The sequence below is a fragment of the Erpetoichthys calabaricus genome, chromosome 5, assembly GCF_900747795.2.
Source record: "Erpetoichthys calabaricus chromosome 5, fErpCal1.3, whole genome shotgun sequence".
In the NCBI taxonomy this organism is placed as follows: Eukaryota; Metazoa; Chordata; class Cladistia; order Polypteriformes; family Polypteridae; genus Erpetoichthys; species Erpetoichthys calabaricus.
The window spans coordinates 94,159,082-94,176,641 of NC_041398.2; the positions used below are offsets into that span (position 1 = coordinate 94,159,082).

Below are 17,560 nucleotides of genomic sequence, written 5' to 3' on the forward strand. Positions count from 1 at the left end.
ACTGCTTGTTACATATAAGTAGCTAAGAATATAAATGGATTTCTGAACTTTTTAATGAAGGAGTGGACTCAAAAACATCGAGTACTGTATAACTGCCAGTGATACACGATCGTCCTTCCCCCGTCCCCATCCCTGTCCTCGACCACCCCGTTCCAAGGGCGGCAGACCATAGCTGTAGCTTTGCAGAGGTGTACCGTGTATAACGAGGCCGGCTGTCTCCGCGGGCGGTTCTATCGCCATGCGGTTGCTGCTGGGCTGCGCAGCGCTGCTCTCTGCGAGGGTCCTTCTTTCTGCAGAGTGGGGAGGAAGGGGAGGGTGAGAGAAAGGGGAGGAGGAGGGAGAGCGCCTGCCTGGCTTGTGTGTGCCGTGCATGCGACTCTAGCAGTCCATGTGCTTGCTCTCTGTATGGATGTTGATGTTGCACTGAATAGCTTGAACCTCGGCAAGCAGGCAAGATGTCCAGCACACCTCACGACCCATTCTATTCGTCTCCTTTCGGACCTTTCTACAGGAGACACACGCCGTACATGGTGCAGCCCGAGTATCGGATCTATGAGATGAACAAGAGGCTGCAGTCGCGCACAGAGGTGAGTTCTTCCTCCCTTCGCCTTAGAAGAAAGGTACTGCAGCGGCGGCTGAGGAGGAGGATGAGGAGGAGGTGGAGGCAGTTGCCACCTTCACTGTTTGCCCTGGCATGGTGATATCTGCGCGCTTGGCTGCTTCATTTGCAGGGGTTAAAAAATAGTCACAGCTTCTACCGCGACGTAAACTACACTTTTTCTTTGCTTGAGAACGTGGGCGCCGTTATTTATGTGTATCTACACCAGTGTGTGTATTTTAAACATCTTGGAATAACATTTTTATTCTTGGTAAATGTTTTACAAAGATCATAAGAAAAAAAAAGTGTTTAACGCGTACGAATCCTGTCATTTTAATATATTCCTGTTGGTGAGACCACTACCAAAATTTTGAGTGTGATCATTTTCATCACAGGGAAAGTCGCGTGTACAAATGAGTTAGGAAGGGAGAACTGCAATCTATAAACAGCAGGAAAAAAAGCACAATTACTGAGAGCGAAGCACCTTTAAATCATAGAAGTAGTCAGTCTGTTGTTTTATAATGGAACTAGTGAACGTGTTTTTCGGGCATGAAACTTTGCATGTTAGCCTAAGTTTGCACTGCCACCGCCGCCCCCTCCCGTCCCTACTCCCGCCAGTGCCGGTGTGATTTGAACTTGATATTGATTTAAAAAGCTGGCATTGCGAACAGATTGGACAGCTCGAGAACGAATGCTTTTGATTTGTATACGCATTTCTAGCTGAGCGAGCTGAACTTGAAGAGCGAGAACGGGAACCTGCCTTTATGCGTGACAACAGAAAAAAATGAGAAGATATCTTTTATTAACGTGTTATTGTAGTTGAAAATGATAGAAAATGTTAACTTCATTTTGCAGATTTCCAAATTTTGATCACCTTATATCTTATTTACACGTAATACAGAATTTGCCCTTAAGTTAAAAAGGATTGCATGGATTCTTAAACATTCACGTATTTGAGAAAAAAAAGCTTACTTTTAGTAGTTCTTTCAAAGTACATTTTCCCCCGTTACATGCATAAGGATAACAATGATAAGGCTTATATCATAGAAATCTTTATTTAAAAAATCTTACAGTCACAGAAAATAAGAACAGTCTTCACCCAGTAGTTGTTGCAAGTAGTGGAGTAGACTCCAATTGAGTCTGAACACATTCTCTTATGTGAACTTTCATGTTACATACATATACATATGCAGAAAAAATAACCTTTCCTACCAAATTAGCACCTTATCAAAGGATTGCTTGTAATTTTTGTTCTTTAATTCTTGTGGCATACACATTTAAGGAAATTCTCCACTGAATTAGCAAGGCAGCTTGTTTTAAATATTTCATCAAATGTTATAACACAATAAATCATGTTCCAGTTCATAACCTAACTCAATTAAGCTTTACTTGAAAAGCCAAGCATAAGTGGTTTCCAAAATTGTTATGCATTTTAATTGAGAATGAGTGAACAGTTGGATTTTGATTTAAATTTGCTTTATATTTCAGCAACCACTGTACTTAAGAATGAAAGGGATAGCTTTGTAAGTTGACATTGGACATAAAGTCTACTGTCATTTTACTGCTTGTGCTTTAAAGTCAGTTTGAGTAAAAAGCTATCCACAATCATGCCTGTTGAATCTAAGTTGTAATCTTGGTAACTGGCGATTTCTTAGTTGTTAGCAGAAGATGACAGAATCTGAAGCTGTTGTAAAATGAGCTTCATGTCAATCAAAATAATCTTTATAGATGTCTATTTTAAATTAAATTAAGATGCAAATGCTAGTATATTCACAGGCCACCAACATATACCATATGCAGTGCTAAATGATTAATAAATGCCAGCTCAAAGGTCAGTGATAAACATATTAGATCAATACAGCTTAATAAAATGAGTTCAAATATTTCAGTTAAAGTGAATAAATAATCAGTAAGAATGTATTGTAAATATTTTGCCAACATTATAGTGTACTGTACACTGTAGTGTACTGTAGTGTTATTTGGCTGGCATCCCCAAAAGTGGAAACACTCATTTATAAGAATTTAAGAATAAATCATATAGTACTGCTTATGTACACTTAAGAACAAGAAAGATGAAAATGTATTCTGCATTTAATCTTATTTAATGATAATAAAATACTCTTAAAATGCAGCAATGTTTATACAGAAAATTCCTTAACATTTTCTATTCTCTGTTTACGATATTACATTATATGAGTAAAAAAATAAAAATTTCTAAAAACAACAGAGTTGTTTGCCTTGCCTGTTAATCCATACCTGAAGAATGTAGGTTAGCTTTTAAATTTTCAACTTATTTGGAGTATCACTCATGCTCAACTACTGAGGCAGGATTCATGTGCATTTTCATTTGCCATTACCCAGACATTTAGAGTAAACAGACAGAAAACTGAATCATAATAAATTCTTTAATTCTAGATGCTAATAAATTGAAATACAGTAGGTGATGTGTTTAATGGGTTTGAAACTTTGTGCTGCATCATAACCATAACTTAATCTCCCTTGTTCGTGCTTAGAACAATGCTGTGTTACTACTGTAACCGTGTATGATTTGATTGCACAATGGACACCAACAACATCTGACTGCTTTACCCACCTTGCCAATTGCTATTTTCTTTTAAATATAACTTTGTAATACTGAGTTTAGAATGTTTAAATTTGTTTTTGTTGTCATTGTGATGTTGTGGCTAAGGAACTGAAGTCTAAACTGAAAGTCAATATTTTCAGCTTCACTCCCTGACCCCTGTGTGACACTGAAAATGTTTCTTAACCTGACTGCACTGTAACTGTAGAAAAGTATAATTAAGGAGCTGTTGTGTGGATTTGTTCTTGTAGGTCCCTTTAGATGATGTTAAATATGGAAAATGTGTTAAGAATTTGAAAAACTAGTTGCTTCAAATCATAACTTTAAATCTTAATTATACTTTGTATGGATGCAAAAATGTGCTTCTTCAATGCACAACAGTACATTTTATTAAAAGAATAGGTTTTTGAATGATAGATTGTAATTTTAAAATCTTAAAGTATTTTAAAAGTGGAATGGTATATTTTCTATTGTTTGTACTTTATGAGGTCATCTTATCAGTTTCAACTTGCTAATTAAAATTTTGTATTCAAAATTTTCTGGTCTGTGTAGATTAAAACTATAGTAAAATCCTAATTTTCTACTTCATTCTGTTGATATAGCATAGACCTTGCATTTTTATCTAAGGTGAGACACGCAATTGTTTAAACAGTCAGTCAGTCATTTTCCAACCCGCTATATCCTAACACAGGGTCACGGGGGTCTGCTGGAGCCAATCCCAGCACAGGAGGCAATGCAGGAACAAACCCCGGGTAGGGCGCCAGCCCACCGCAGGACACACATACCAAACACATACTATGGACAATTTAGGATCGTCAATGCATCTAACCTTCATGTCTGTGGACTGTGGGAGGAAACCCACGCAGACACGGGGAGATCATGCAAACTCCATGCATGGAGAACCTGGGAAGTGAACCCAGGTCTCCTTACTGCGAGGCAGCAGCGCTACCCACTGCACCACCGTGCCGCCTTGTTTAAACATAATGTACAAAATTACTTTAAAAGAGTGAGGATCTAAAAGAGTAGATGAAAATGCCCAATATCATCCCATGTTATTAGACTGGGCAGTTTATATTTTTAGCAGGAAAATATATTTTATTTCAGATTTATTTTAGACGATTCATTGTGACTAAAAACAATGCATGTTAATTAGTCTTTAGTATATAGTCTTTAGTATATAGACTATAATCTGTGAAGTGCATCATTGTGCACCACATCTTAATTCTATTCTGCCGAGCATTGAAGATATGTGAATAGGGTCACCCAGTGGATTTAGATGAGGCTGATCTGCCAAACAGTTCTGTGACCTAGGAAGGCTTAATCTTCTCCTCAAAGAGCAAGGAGTTCTACAACAAGTGCGTAACATTGGATTAGCAAAGCAATGAATTGGTATTATCAACGACTTACAAAATTTGTGAAATTGGTCTAAAAAAGTGTGACTGATTCTACTGGTGTAAGCTTCACTGATTTGAATTCTCCTGCTTCCTCCTATGCCATACTGGAATCAGCTTTGTGAATGTTCCTTTTTTTTAAAGTGTATTTGTTAGTTGATACACAGTATGTGAAGGACATTATTTCTGAAGCATTAAGAAATGTGGTAAATGTGGTTAGAGAGCGCAATGAAACTGTGCTACTGAAATGCACAAAGCATAACAAGATTAATTATTTAGACATGGCTGAGTCTTGTCTTTTGCTGCTTTCTGTTGTGAAGTCTGGACCAATACTTAACATGAACTTCAGACTCTTTGGTGTATTTTGCTGTGGTTAAGAACATCCTATGAATTACACCATGGCAGCAGACTGGCAGAATTCCTATAAGAGGCCACAAGAAAATGGTGAGCCACATTTTCTAATAATGAAATAAGAAATTACGGCAGCTCTTGAGCTTGCCTTTTTATAAGCTCATAAATATGCTTTATTCTGTCCAGCCTATGCTGAAGTTTTGTAAAAGTCATTTTAAATTTTGTCTAAAATGGAATTTAAGCAGCAATGTTCACTCTGTTTAGTGTGGCAGGTAGCTCTCAATAAATGGCTATTTGCCAGTTTTAAGCAGCCCTCTTTTTACAAATATTCAAATTATGGCTGCTTTATACAAAATGCTATCCAGCAATTTCGACTTCTCATCAGCAGACTCATGCAGTGCTTCTGCTGGTGTGCTTCTGTGTAGGGACAGATGTCATACTGCATACAAATGGAGCAGCTTATTAATTTTCAAAGGAGGAGCCACACGCCACTCTCTAGTAGTCTGAGCGTATTAGAGTAGACACAGTTAGCTTTCTAAGGGGGAAAGGAAACTAGCTTAGAGCTGGCATGGATTTAGCATAAACTATATTTATCCAGTTTGTAAAAAATAATTATTAATATTATTAACATTAATGTTATTCCTTAGGAGAAATTTAAGCATTGTATTTAAAATGCAGTATAAGATTTCCAAATTCTGCCTTTGAAGCTTTAAAATAAACAAAAAACAATATTTCATAAATCTAAAGATATGGAAGATAACACATTTTCATATTTTCTTTTTTAAATCAAAGAATAATCATCTGTAAATGGCATCAAATCACAATATAATGTAAAGAAGGTAAAGTTGATTTTTTGGAGGAACATTGTAATTTAAAGAAAATCTGAACTAAAAAATAAGGAGAAATAAATCTACTTGTCCTATTTAAATGAAGGTTTAAATAGCAGGAATGACAGTTCCTTCTGTTGATTTGTCCTCAATATTTAAAACTGATAGTACTGTTTTGATCATAATACACTTACTGAATCCTTCCAGTCATAAGCATAGCCTTTCCAGCTTCTTGTTTGACACCTTATAAAGTACTTTGAGCTACATTGTTTGTATTAAAATGTGCTAGATAAGTAAATGTTCTTGTTTTTGGACGATGGTGATTAATGGAGGTAGAAAATGTCATCCTACTGTAAGGTTACTGTACTTCACCTGTAGGGTATTAAATCCATCTATCCATTAACTGCACCAACTTAAATACATTTAAGGGTCACAGGCAGAGTCTATCGTAACACAATTAGGTGCAAAGTGGGGACCCATTTTAGAAGGGGAGCCAGTCCAGGGCAGGAAACACACCTACACTCTCATACAGAGCCAGTTGAGTGTCTAGAGTAAACCAAATGCATTTTTGAGTTGAAGAATGTTGCATTTTTCATTTAATCCAATCACAGTTTTGTGTATTGTTTATTTTTTTTTACTATAACACATTTGTATGACAATGTGGATGCTGTTGGGCAAAATGAGCTTTTACCCAAATAAGTGTTATCTTGTAACACCATTTTTTGTTCTTTTAATTACTTTTTTAGCCATTATGTTATTTATTTTATACTATTACTTTTATTTGTTTCATGAAATGCCAGGTATTATCACCAATTTTTATACGGTCTGTAGCACAGTAACTAAAATAATGGTCTTTGACAAATGTAGATTTTGATTTATAAGTGCCAGGTATATTAAAGATGGTTTTAATTAATTTGCATTTTTTTAAACAGGACATAAGACCCCCTAAACCTATGTTGTAGAAATGAATCAGTCCCATCTGATACCGTGGTTAGTATCAACACTAGAAACTACGAGCCACACAAACTTCTTCAGTGATAATTTTATACAGTATTTTCCCAGGCTGAAAATGCCTTCCATAAAAAAGCAAAAATCCTTTATTTTAAAAAATTTTTTATCTCTTCACAATTCAGTTATCCATTTTATATTGTCGTTATATTTTTGTGGAGGGGATGGTATTATAAACGGTAACCCAGAAAGGACATTATGCCATTTTATACTAGTGGGCTCTCCTTGTATTTGAATGACCAACAAATAATTTGAGTATTTGAATTATAGTTCCGTACATTTGGGCTGATGTATACTATACAATCATTCCCTTCTGCACTGATTCACACATTTCCTGCACAGTTTTGCAAATTTTATTGAATCTGAATCAAATAAAATTAAAAGCGTAAGGCCTGCATATTTTTGACAGTTGTTAGACTGCCCTGGGAGGGATTTCAGAAGCCAGCAGGCAGTACGATGTATTGTTTGAGACAGCAGACGTTAAACACCAAGGTTGTTGGTTGAATTGGTTGATAAAAAAATCATGAAAAATAATAATAATAATACTAATTTTTTAATTTTGATACAACAGGAGAACATCCTCCTTTTACTTGAATACCTGCAATCACCTGCACATGTTCACACAGTTTGCCACCCCACTTTGGGCCAGGTGCTTCATGTTACTTGAAACTATTAATTGCAGTACTCTCACCATCAACCAGCTTAGTCGCTAAGTGGGATACATGACCAGGCTATTGTGACAATCTAGCTTATAGAGCCAAAACTGAATATCTTGCCTTTACACAGTGTCTTGTGATTTCTTATTTTGTGCTTGTCAGTTTTTATCATGAGGCAGCATGGTGGCACTGTGGTTTTTTATCGGTGTCTTACAACTCCAAAGTCCAGGATTCCAAGCTTGGCTTCATTACTGTCTCTCTGAATGTTGCATATTCTCCCAGTATCTGTGTTTCCATTCTGTGGGTACTCCAGTATCATTCCATGTGAAGCTGAGTGTGGTTTTGAGTTTGTGCTGCCTGGGATTGGTATCTGAGTGGTGCTGCTTGGAGAGATGTTGACTTGTCACTTGCTTTGTATTCAAGTGTTTGAAAAATGAGCGAATTAATAATTTTTTGTTCTTGATAGATTGTTATACTGTCCCTGGTTTTATCCAATAATGTCTACATTCCTTCCCACCACCTGTCTCTCTAAAACAGATCTATTTACAAACAGTGCTGTTGTCATACAATACTTTGTTCACCATCTGTTTAATTAACACATCCTTTTGAAATGTCTGGAAGAAGAATATTAACTTTAGAGACAATTAGAACTACCTTATATTACCAAGTGAGTGCTCATTGGTTGTCAATTTCTATTACACAGAGCCCATCTCTACGACTTAAAACAGAATCAGATATGCTTGATTTTGTCAGGGTGAGTAGCAGACTAAAGGACTGATAGCCATAATAAATACATAAAGTCTTTGACTGTAAATTGCTGGAAAATTATGTAGTGTGACAGAGTCTTAACATAAGTTATATACACAGTATATCACTTGGGAGCTTGTGCTCTCCCATGTCTTTGTGAGTTTTTCTCTTGATACCTTTGTTTTTCTTCTCTATCCCAAATATATGCTGGCTTGATTGGCTGGGGATGTTATATACTGTAGATTTGTATGAATGGCATCTCATCCAAGGATAGTTCTAAAGCCCCTGGTCCAAATGTCCATAATATAAGGTACGCGCACAGAGAAAATTGGTGGATGTACTGTATGTTGTGCTTATGTTGTATAATTGTACTTCATATGTATATGTTCATCCACACAAAGTGATAAGTTTGTGTATAGTGAGTTGTTTCGTGCTTTATGCATTGTAATTCCTTTATATAATAATTTAAAGAAATTTAATAAAATAAAAAATACAGATGATATGCCATAAAATTGTTCCTAAACCTACCGTTTGGTCAACCTAAGGGTCACCTGTCCTTTTATTTTAATAATGTAGTGTGAAAGTCCCAGTGGCACAATTTTCAAATGTTGTACCAATACATATTACTATGTTTCATTCCTAAATACTCCAATGGGAGTTGTGTAGGGCTGTGTCAAAAGTTAACTAGTCTTGCAAGGATGACAACTCCTGAGACAATAAATTAGAGAGACATAGTCACTCAGCTACCACAAGTGCATATTAGTTAAATTTTCAGTTGAGAATAGAGGTTATACTCTGTATGCCTTCAAAAATATGAAAGGAAAGAAATGTAGTTTTACTTACTATTATCTATTATTGTTTAATCTAACCAGGAGTCCTGCATTACAAGAGCTCGTAAAAAGGACTTTAAAAATACTACTATCGTTGGTGACCACTACTAGTAGATTTTATTTTTAAACATAATATTAATAATATGCTCCAACATACAGCATTAGGCTTTGAGTGTTAGTTGACATCAGAAAAGTCCTCATATATGTGATTTGTGCCTCAGATTACTGATTGCAGATTGTCAGGTATATTGGCATGGTTGTTTAAGTCATATTAGTCCTATTGAAATCAATCTATTGATTTCTAAACCTGCTAAGATCTATTGTAGCAAGTACATCAGAATTTCCTCACACCCGACCAATTTAGAATTTGCAGTTAATGCACAAGTGTTAGGAATGTAGGAGTAAAACTAGAATAAAATATCATTTTTCAACCCACTTAATCTAATTCAAAGTTACAAGTGGGGCCAGAGCTTATCCAGGCAGCAGTAGGTCCAAGTCACGAAAACAGCCAGGCTGTGCTCATGCTTAAAAAGGTCTAGTTTGGAATTGATAGTTCACCTAACCTGCACTGTTTTAGGGACAGAAGAGGAAAACCAGAGTAGCCAGACGAAAACAAATGCAAACATATGAAACTTTCTTATACGCAGAGCTAAAATATGGAGAGCACTACACATATTAGGAATGAACATGACCTTCTTCTTCTTCTTTCGGCTGCTCCCATTAGGGGTTGCCACAGCGGAAGGCACGAACATGACCTACCTAAAGAAAATCCCACAGAGATGTGGAATGAACCTGCAGACTCCAAAGAGACAGTGGTCATGCTATAATTTGAACAGAGAACTCATCTGTTATGCTTCATTATAAATTAAATTTAAAGTGTGAGTATGAGTGCGGCTATGTGGATGAGTGAGCCCTACAGTGGGCTGGCACCCCATCTAATGTTGGTTATAGCCGACTGTTGCAGTCTGTAACCTAAAATTGATTAAACAGATCTGAGAGTGTTGTGTTAGGTTATATTGCTGTTTAACTTGTAACTTTGTGAAATGTGTGGGGTACTCAGTATGTAAATGTACTATTCAATCATTTTGCTATATTATTCAAAGCATTACCACTTGAATGAAAAATGGTATCTTGTATAAATGGATGTTTGTTTAGGTTTTAATAGCATTAGTGTTTTCCACAGGGAGCATTACCAGCTGTATAAGTGACCTTGTCACTATGATCGGCTATCAGTGCAGCAATACAGGCTGTGGAGGATACATCTTAAGTGTGCTATTAGTTCAAAGAGGATGTAAAGTATCAAGTTTGAAAATATTACAGGCTCCTAGTCTTTTTGTTTTTAAGACATGTATGATATGCGCTGGTAAGGAACACACATCATAGTTTTTATTTGAACATAACTAATTAAAAGCTGGAAATGCAGTACCAAATGAATATTTTAATGTACTGTAGATACCTTAAGCTTTATTTTTTTTTTGAAATTGGCAACAGCTTAGCAATCATGTGCCTGTATATTCTCTGACAAAAGAGGACTTTAGAGATGAACTACTTTGTTCAAAAAGGGATTAAAGGAAGATGCCTTAGTCATAGCTCAGTAGAGCATGCATTTTTGACTGTTTATGTCACTGTGTCAATGCTGCTGTCAGGCATTTAATTTTGCCTTCTGAAACTATACTATATTCTTGATGACAGTGAAGTGATGACAAACAAGCTGCTACAGATGATGCTGTGGGAACCTGAGCCACATCCTTAGCCATGAGGTGGTGTGGCTTGTTTAGGCTGGGTTCAAACTCCAGAACACAGAGCAGTGACGCACATTTGAGCAGTCAGTAAATACTGGATCATCTCCTGGACGGAAAGAGGACATCACTGGAGTGGCCGTGATTTGATTTGATAGTGTAAAAAAATAAGGCAAACAATGAAACAGAGTCCTGGCCAGCAGGAAGCGGCAGCAGTGCTCCACCTTTTTCCTGCGACTTACCCAGAGTTCCTTCCACCCTTCAGTGTGTTGCTGATAACAGATAAGGGAAAAGGCTTTAACCCTTTTTTTTTTGTCGGACCATTTAAAAATTTGACTCATTTACTAACATAACTGTTAAAAATACTGCAATGATAAACAAAAACCTCACTCTTTCTCTTTTGGGATGTATCCAGTTTAATTCTAAGCACTCAGAATACTATAAGTTGAATTCTTAATAATTCAGTCAGTTACATTTTATTTTATATAGTGCCTTTCATAATGAGAAAATTCATTAGGTGCATTATGAAATAAAGGCAAAATGGGTTTGAATGGAATAAGAAAGTAATATAAATTTAAAAAAAGGAAATTCAATATAAGATAAATCAAATATGCCAGTGTAGAATAATAGTAGTAATAGTATAACATAACATTCTTAAGCCACAATAATCCATTTCAGAGATGTAGTGGGCTGGAGCAGCACTGGATGCAAAAAAGGAAACTATTGCATGGCCCACTCATGCACACATCCACACTCAGACAGGGTCAATTTGCAAAGTTTACACAGGTATAGGGAAAATGATAGAACACAGAATGCTGAAACTGTGAGGCAGCAGTGAGAACAGAAAGTAGTTTTCTAAAATTTTGTAAGATTTACCTAAGATTTATGTAAGATTTGGTTGACAGTACTGTAAGAGTTGATAGGGAGCAAATTTATTTGTCCCAGGAATAGCAAGTCTGAATTGCAAGACAGAGAAAATGTGGATATATGGCTTAAAAACACTACACAAAGGGAGAAAGCAGCCATTACTCTGTAACTCTTTGTCCCAGTTATGTAGATTACATATGATTGTGTAAATTGAGATCTGACCTTTTTGAACATATTGACATGTTATTATTTAATAAGTCACATAGTAGTTTTGTATTATCAATAATTATTTAATAATAATTACAATAAATTTAAAATCAGATTGGGGTCAGCACAATTCATTCTTGTTAAGTTCTGGTTCCTATATATCTCCATCATACTTCCTGCCACTCTTAACTTGTGTTTCTATATGTTTATTATATAATGTGTGTGGTAAAGTATGGGGTTGTGCTTCATCCAGACAAAAAACAGAGAGACAAGGAAACTCTAATTTAGGACACATCTGTCTCCTAAAGTTTGTATAATTCAAGTGTATCTATTTTTTTATTCCTTCAGTTTAGATTGTAGAGATCCAGTGTAGATCCTAGCAGCATGAAGTACAAACTGGGAATCAACCATGAACCTGCCTTGAGTCAATTATAGGGTACATTCATATTCAAACCCATAGTCAGTCATATGGAACCAATTTAAAATCTCCAGTCAACTTAATAGTTATATCTTTAGGACATGATAGAAAAACTGACTATCCAGATATATGCCTTCTCAGATATAGGGATTCCATTCAATATTGATATAATGACCCATTTTGGATTTTAATCCAAGTTAATGGAGCTCTGAGGTTTTAATGCTGACCACTGCATGATTTCACATGTATTAAAATTTCACACCATGCTATCATAGTTTAAATTTATGGAGCACCTCATACTAATGACCTGTTGTCTTTGGAAAATGTTTACAATTATGTTTTTCTATATTAAAACTCTGTTTGAATTGTGCCTACTGAGCTTGTTTTGTTCCAGTATTCAAATCCTGGCTATTATTATCATCCACATCTTATTTAATACATTATACAACTTGTCCTCCTTAAACTGTATCATTGAGTTTTCTCTTTTACATAATCCTGGTCAATTCAATGCTCTACTTTGTGGAATTTAACTACCACTACAGTTTTAATCTTATCATGTATGTTTAATGCTTAGTCATGTATGTTATATAATACTGTTTAGTAAAACTGCTTTGTGGTAGAGCTTATTATAAAAGACATTATATAAAATACACATCCATTTTCAGATCTGCTTAATTGATTTCAGGGTTTAGAATGATAAATTTCATCATCCACCAATGCATCGTCTTAAATAGTTTTTCAATTCAATGTTGCAGAGAACCAATCCTTGCCCCTGGCAACTAGGCAGAAGCCATGACATGCAATATTCTGAAAGTACCAATATATACTGAATTTGGAAATACCTACATGTACTGGCTATATTATGAATTATGATTCAGTTTTGCTTCAGTTCTTATTCAAAGGTCTTGTCCCAATTTGAAGTTTTTTAATGCCCAGAAGCCTTATGATACCTCTTGTTTCCAGTGTGTATTATGGCATGCATGCTATTGTATCTGATAAAATTCATTATGTAAGGTGAGGTAAAGAATTATAATTCAGTTATTAAATTACAGTAGACCTCCGCGAAGTAGCTGTTCAGAGTTCACGGCCTCAGTCATTGGCAGATTTTTCCTTAGAACCTATCTAATTATTGTTAGCGGAAACTGCAAATATCCTCCGCAATTTTTATGGCTTTTATCGTGGCAATACTGCACTATAGAGAGACCAGAAAGCAACTGTAGAGGAAAACGCGGCTTGGGATGGTGAAAGTAGCCAATAGAATTTGAAACTGCAACTCCCAGCAGTCCCTGCAGTGGCTCTGATTGGTCTTCTGCTGAAGGTGCTGGGGCTGTTGGGGTCAAAGGATGTCAGCGCGTCTTTTAAAAAGGGGGCCGGTAACCAAAAGCAAAAAAAAAGTTGTTGTAATTTGTGTTACAAGTTCCTGTCTGTCTGCCTTCTGTTGGGTTACCTGTACAGTGGAACCTCGGTTTGCGAGCATAATTCGTTCCGGAAACGTGCTCGTAGTCCAAAGCACTCGTATATCAAAGTGAATTTCCCCATAAGAAATAATGGAAACTCAGATGATTTGTTCCACAACCCAAAACTATTCATATAAAAATGATTAATACAAAATATAAAGTAAAAATACATAAAACAAATTAACCTGCACTTTACCTTTGAAAAGAATCATGGCTGGTGTTTCTAAACCCTTGTGAGTTTCTAAACTCTTGTGGGATTGCACCCAATGGGATGACAAGCGGAAGACCGTCCCAAAGCAATTGCAGTCTCCCAGCGCTGTAGCAGTTCGCCGTAAAAGCAAATCCGAAAAGATCACAGACATGCTATATGCGCCTGCCGTCGATGGGTGATACAAGGAACAAGGAACATTATAAATGTGCAGGGCCCTGCCTGACTGATGTGTCTGTGTATAAATAACCGCACTGTTGCTGTTTCAAGCTGAATAAAGCTGGTGTTGCTAAAGTACTGAGACTCAGCTTCGTGTTTTAGGGTGCAAGACGGGGACTTGCACGTCACAGCACACACGCGCACACACACACAGTCACAATGCTAATGCTGTAGTAAACAGTATGTGCTTGTACGGATGTTGACTATATGAGAGAGGCACGCCGACTCAGACGGAGAATAGGAGACGATTGCCCACAGTCCCGCAGCGAGAGAGAGAGAGAAGAACCATCAGCTCAGTTGTGATCACATGACTCTCAGCAGACAAAGCGTATACAGTAATCCCTCCTCCATCGCGGGGGTTGCGTTCCAGAGCCACCCGCGAAATAAGAAAATCCGCGAAGTAGAAACCATATGTTTATATGGTTATTTTTATATTGTCATGCTTGGGTCACAGATTTGCGCAGAAACACAGGAGGTTGTAGAGAGACAGGAACGTTATTCAAACACTGCAAACAAACATTTGTCTCTTTTTCAAAAGTTTAAACTGTGCTCCATGACAAAACAGAGATGACAGTTCTGTCTCACAATTAAAAGAATGCAAACATATCTTCCTTTTCAAAGGAGTGTGCGTCAGGAGCACAGACTGTCATAAAGACAGAGAGAACAAACAAATCAATAGGGCTGTTTGGCTTGTAAGTATGCGAAGCACCGCGGCACAAAGCTGTTGAAGGCGGCAGCTCACACCCCCTCCGTCAGGAGCAGACAAAGAGAGAGATAGAGAGAGAGAGAGAGCCAGAGAAAAACAAACATGCAAAAATCAATACGTGCCCTTCGAGCTTTTAAGTATGCGAAGCACCGTGGCTTCACTAAGCAGCTGCACAGAATGTAGCAACGTGAAGATAATGTTTCAGCATTTTTAGACGAGCGTCCGTATCGTCTAGGTGTGCAAACAGCCCCCCTGCTCACACCCCCTACGTCAGGATCACAGAAAGCGCAAGAGAGAGAGAGAGAAAGAGAAAAGTAAGCTGGGTAGCTTCTCAGCCATCTGCCAATAGCGTCCCTTGTATGAAATCAACTGGGCAAACCAACTGAGGAAGCATGTACCAGAAATTAAAAGACCCATTGTCCTCAGAAATCCGCGAACCAGCAAAAAATCCGCGATATATATTTAAATATGCTTACATATAAAATCCGCGATAGAGTGAAGCCGCGAAAGGCGAAGCGCGATATAGCGAGGGATCACTGTACATACTACTCGTACTGCAAGACCTCGCTCGTTTATCAAGTCAAAATTTATTAAAAATTTTTGCTCGTCTTGCAAAACACTCGTAAACCAAATTACTCACAAACCGAGGTTTCACTGTACTTATTCATTTTGTCCTGAATTGTTTTGTGCGTCTGGATTGTCTGCCGTCTGCCTGTGTACATGAGGACGGTAAGTGGATTCATGGCCATTCTGCAAAGAAAGGAGCGCTCCTGAACCTGTCCACCCGTCTTTACCATTTCAGGAACTAGCGGACTATCTTTGCATTCCCATTCAACGTGCGGATCTCTGGACTATCTATTTTCATCATTACATTTCATCCGTTGCCGTTTTTCATGATTTACTCTGTGTGTTTTGTTTGTGCCTTGTTGTATTTAACGTGTAATCGCTGTAAGGGGAACATGGGTGGTATCGTTGTTTTCATTTATTTCATTTGTTTTCATTACATTCTTTATTTGCTGTTTGATTACCGGTTTGCTTTGTTTTTGTCTCTGTTTGTGAGTGCGTACGGGTCGGGCCAAGGCTGGGTGCATCCCTGGAATCTCCACCATAAAAATAAATAAATCCCCGTTTTCTCAATGGTGTGAATCTTAGCGGCACCGGACCGCTGCAGCGTTATTCATTTTTCCTTGCTGCTGATTGACTGTGATGCATCCCCAGCTGAATGTTCTTGTGTTTTCCGTTTTGTTCCTCTTAACCCTTAAACCGCCACAACCGGCTATAGTCGTTTCCCAGTGCCATTTGCGAGCACGCAGGAGCTGATCAGTCAGTGCTGTACATTTGTTGATCAGCCAGCTCATGACTGCTGCCAGCCCCTTGTGAGCAGGTGGGCTGAACACACCCCTAGAAGACACGGACACTCCTCAAAAAAACCCTCTTAAAAACGCTGATAGACTACTTTCACATTGCTCCCTTAGTTGCTGGGCTTACTTGCGGCTGCTCTGTGGTGTGATATGCTTCTCATGCAATGCTACGCATACTTAAAAACCTGAACAGCACCTGTCCTTTTTGGGTGATTGCTTTGTTTCTCTCTCCTCCCCCAGACATCCTCTGCTCTTGTTTGCGGGTCCCGCTCCCGTTGTGCTTTCCTATCATGTTTGCCTATTCTTTTAATCAAGAACTAACTGCATACTAAGCTCGTTTTACTTCTGAAAGAGACATGTTTGTCTGAAGTGTTTGAATAAAGTTCCTGTCTCTACAATCTCCTGTGTTTCTGTGCAATTCTGTGACCCAAGCGTGACACCCTGCAGCCTCATTGTCTCTGGGATTGAGCAGCTGCACTAGACTAGCCTGCCAGCATCAGCGCTTACCTCTGTGTGCTTGAGTGCAGCCAGTTCAAGCGCAGTTGGCTTTCATCTACTACATTAGTTGCACCTTGTACATATTGTTTCAGTAGTTTTTAAAATAATTTTTACAGTTCATTAGCAGTGTGTAAAATGATTAGTGTTGCAGTAATTGTGGTGCTCTTTGCATGAAAAAATGTGTTCCATTAAAATTTCACTTTTTCTTTCTGCACTGTGACGTTTACTTAAAGTGCAGCAAAAAAGTATTTGGCGTCAAGGGTTGCCTTAACCTCCAAGTATGTGGCAGTTTAATGGTTAAAGCCCCAAGATGCCGTCGAAACGCCCTGCACCTTCTAAGGCTTCTGGCAATGAAAACGCGCTTGCATGAATTACAGTACAGTACCACTACATATAGCGGTAACATCGGTATTTATACATTCTAGCACTGCGGGTGACATATCAGTACAGTACTGTACAGTATGCGGGTTTACCTTTACATTCTTTTTTTTAGGTAATGTATTAAGCTGAGTTTGAAGTTAAATTAAAGTGTTTTGGGGGCATATTTAAGGTTGAAACTATAAAGATAGGCATTTTTTTAACCACATCCAAAATTTGCGGCTTTTCACATTTCACGGGTGCTCTAGGAACGTAACCCCCGCGAATTTTGGGGGTGTACTGTATATACTGATTAATGAGAGATCCATCTGTGAGTACCATGGAGGAGAAGTAGCTAACACTGCCGCCTCATACTGAACCTCCACTGTCTTTCATATCAGTCTCTGCCTGGGATGTTTCCTTGTGAATTTCACTGTGTGGTGGCTAGATTACTCTCTAAGACTCTTTTTTTATTCCCAAGACTTGCATATTAAGTTAACTGCAGCTTTAACATAACAAGATGATTATATTTAC

At 37.7% G+C, this 17,560-nt stretch overlaps 1 protein-coding gene across 5 annotated transcripts in view; it reads left to right on the plus strand.

Annotated features, from left to right (window-relative positions):
- Window positions 1–336: 336 nt before the first annotated feature.
- ldb2a (LIM domain binding 2a) overlaps window positions 337–17,560 on the plus strand; it is a 450,850-nt gene continuing 433,626 nt past the window's right edge. For all 5 annotated transcript variants that reach the window (XM_028801779.2, XM_028801781.2, XM_028801780.2 and 2 more), the window contains exon 1: window positions 337–587. In XM_028801779.2, coding sequence (XP_028657612.1) covers window positions 456–587 — 132 coding nt within the window. In that variant the 5' untranslated portion in view covers window positions 337–455. The remainder of the gene's footprint in view (window positions 588–17,560) is intronic.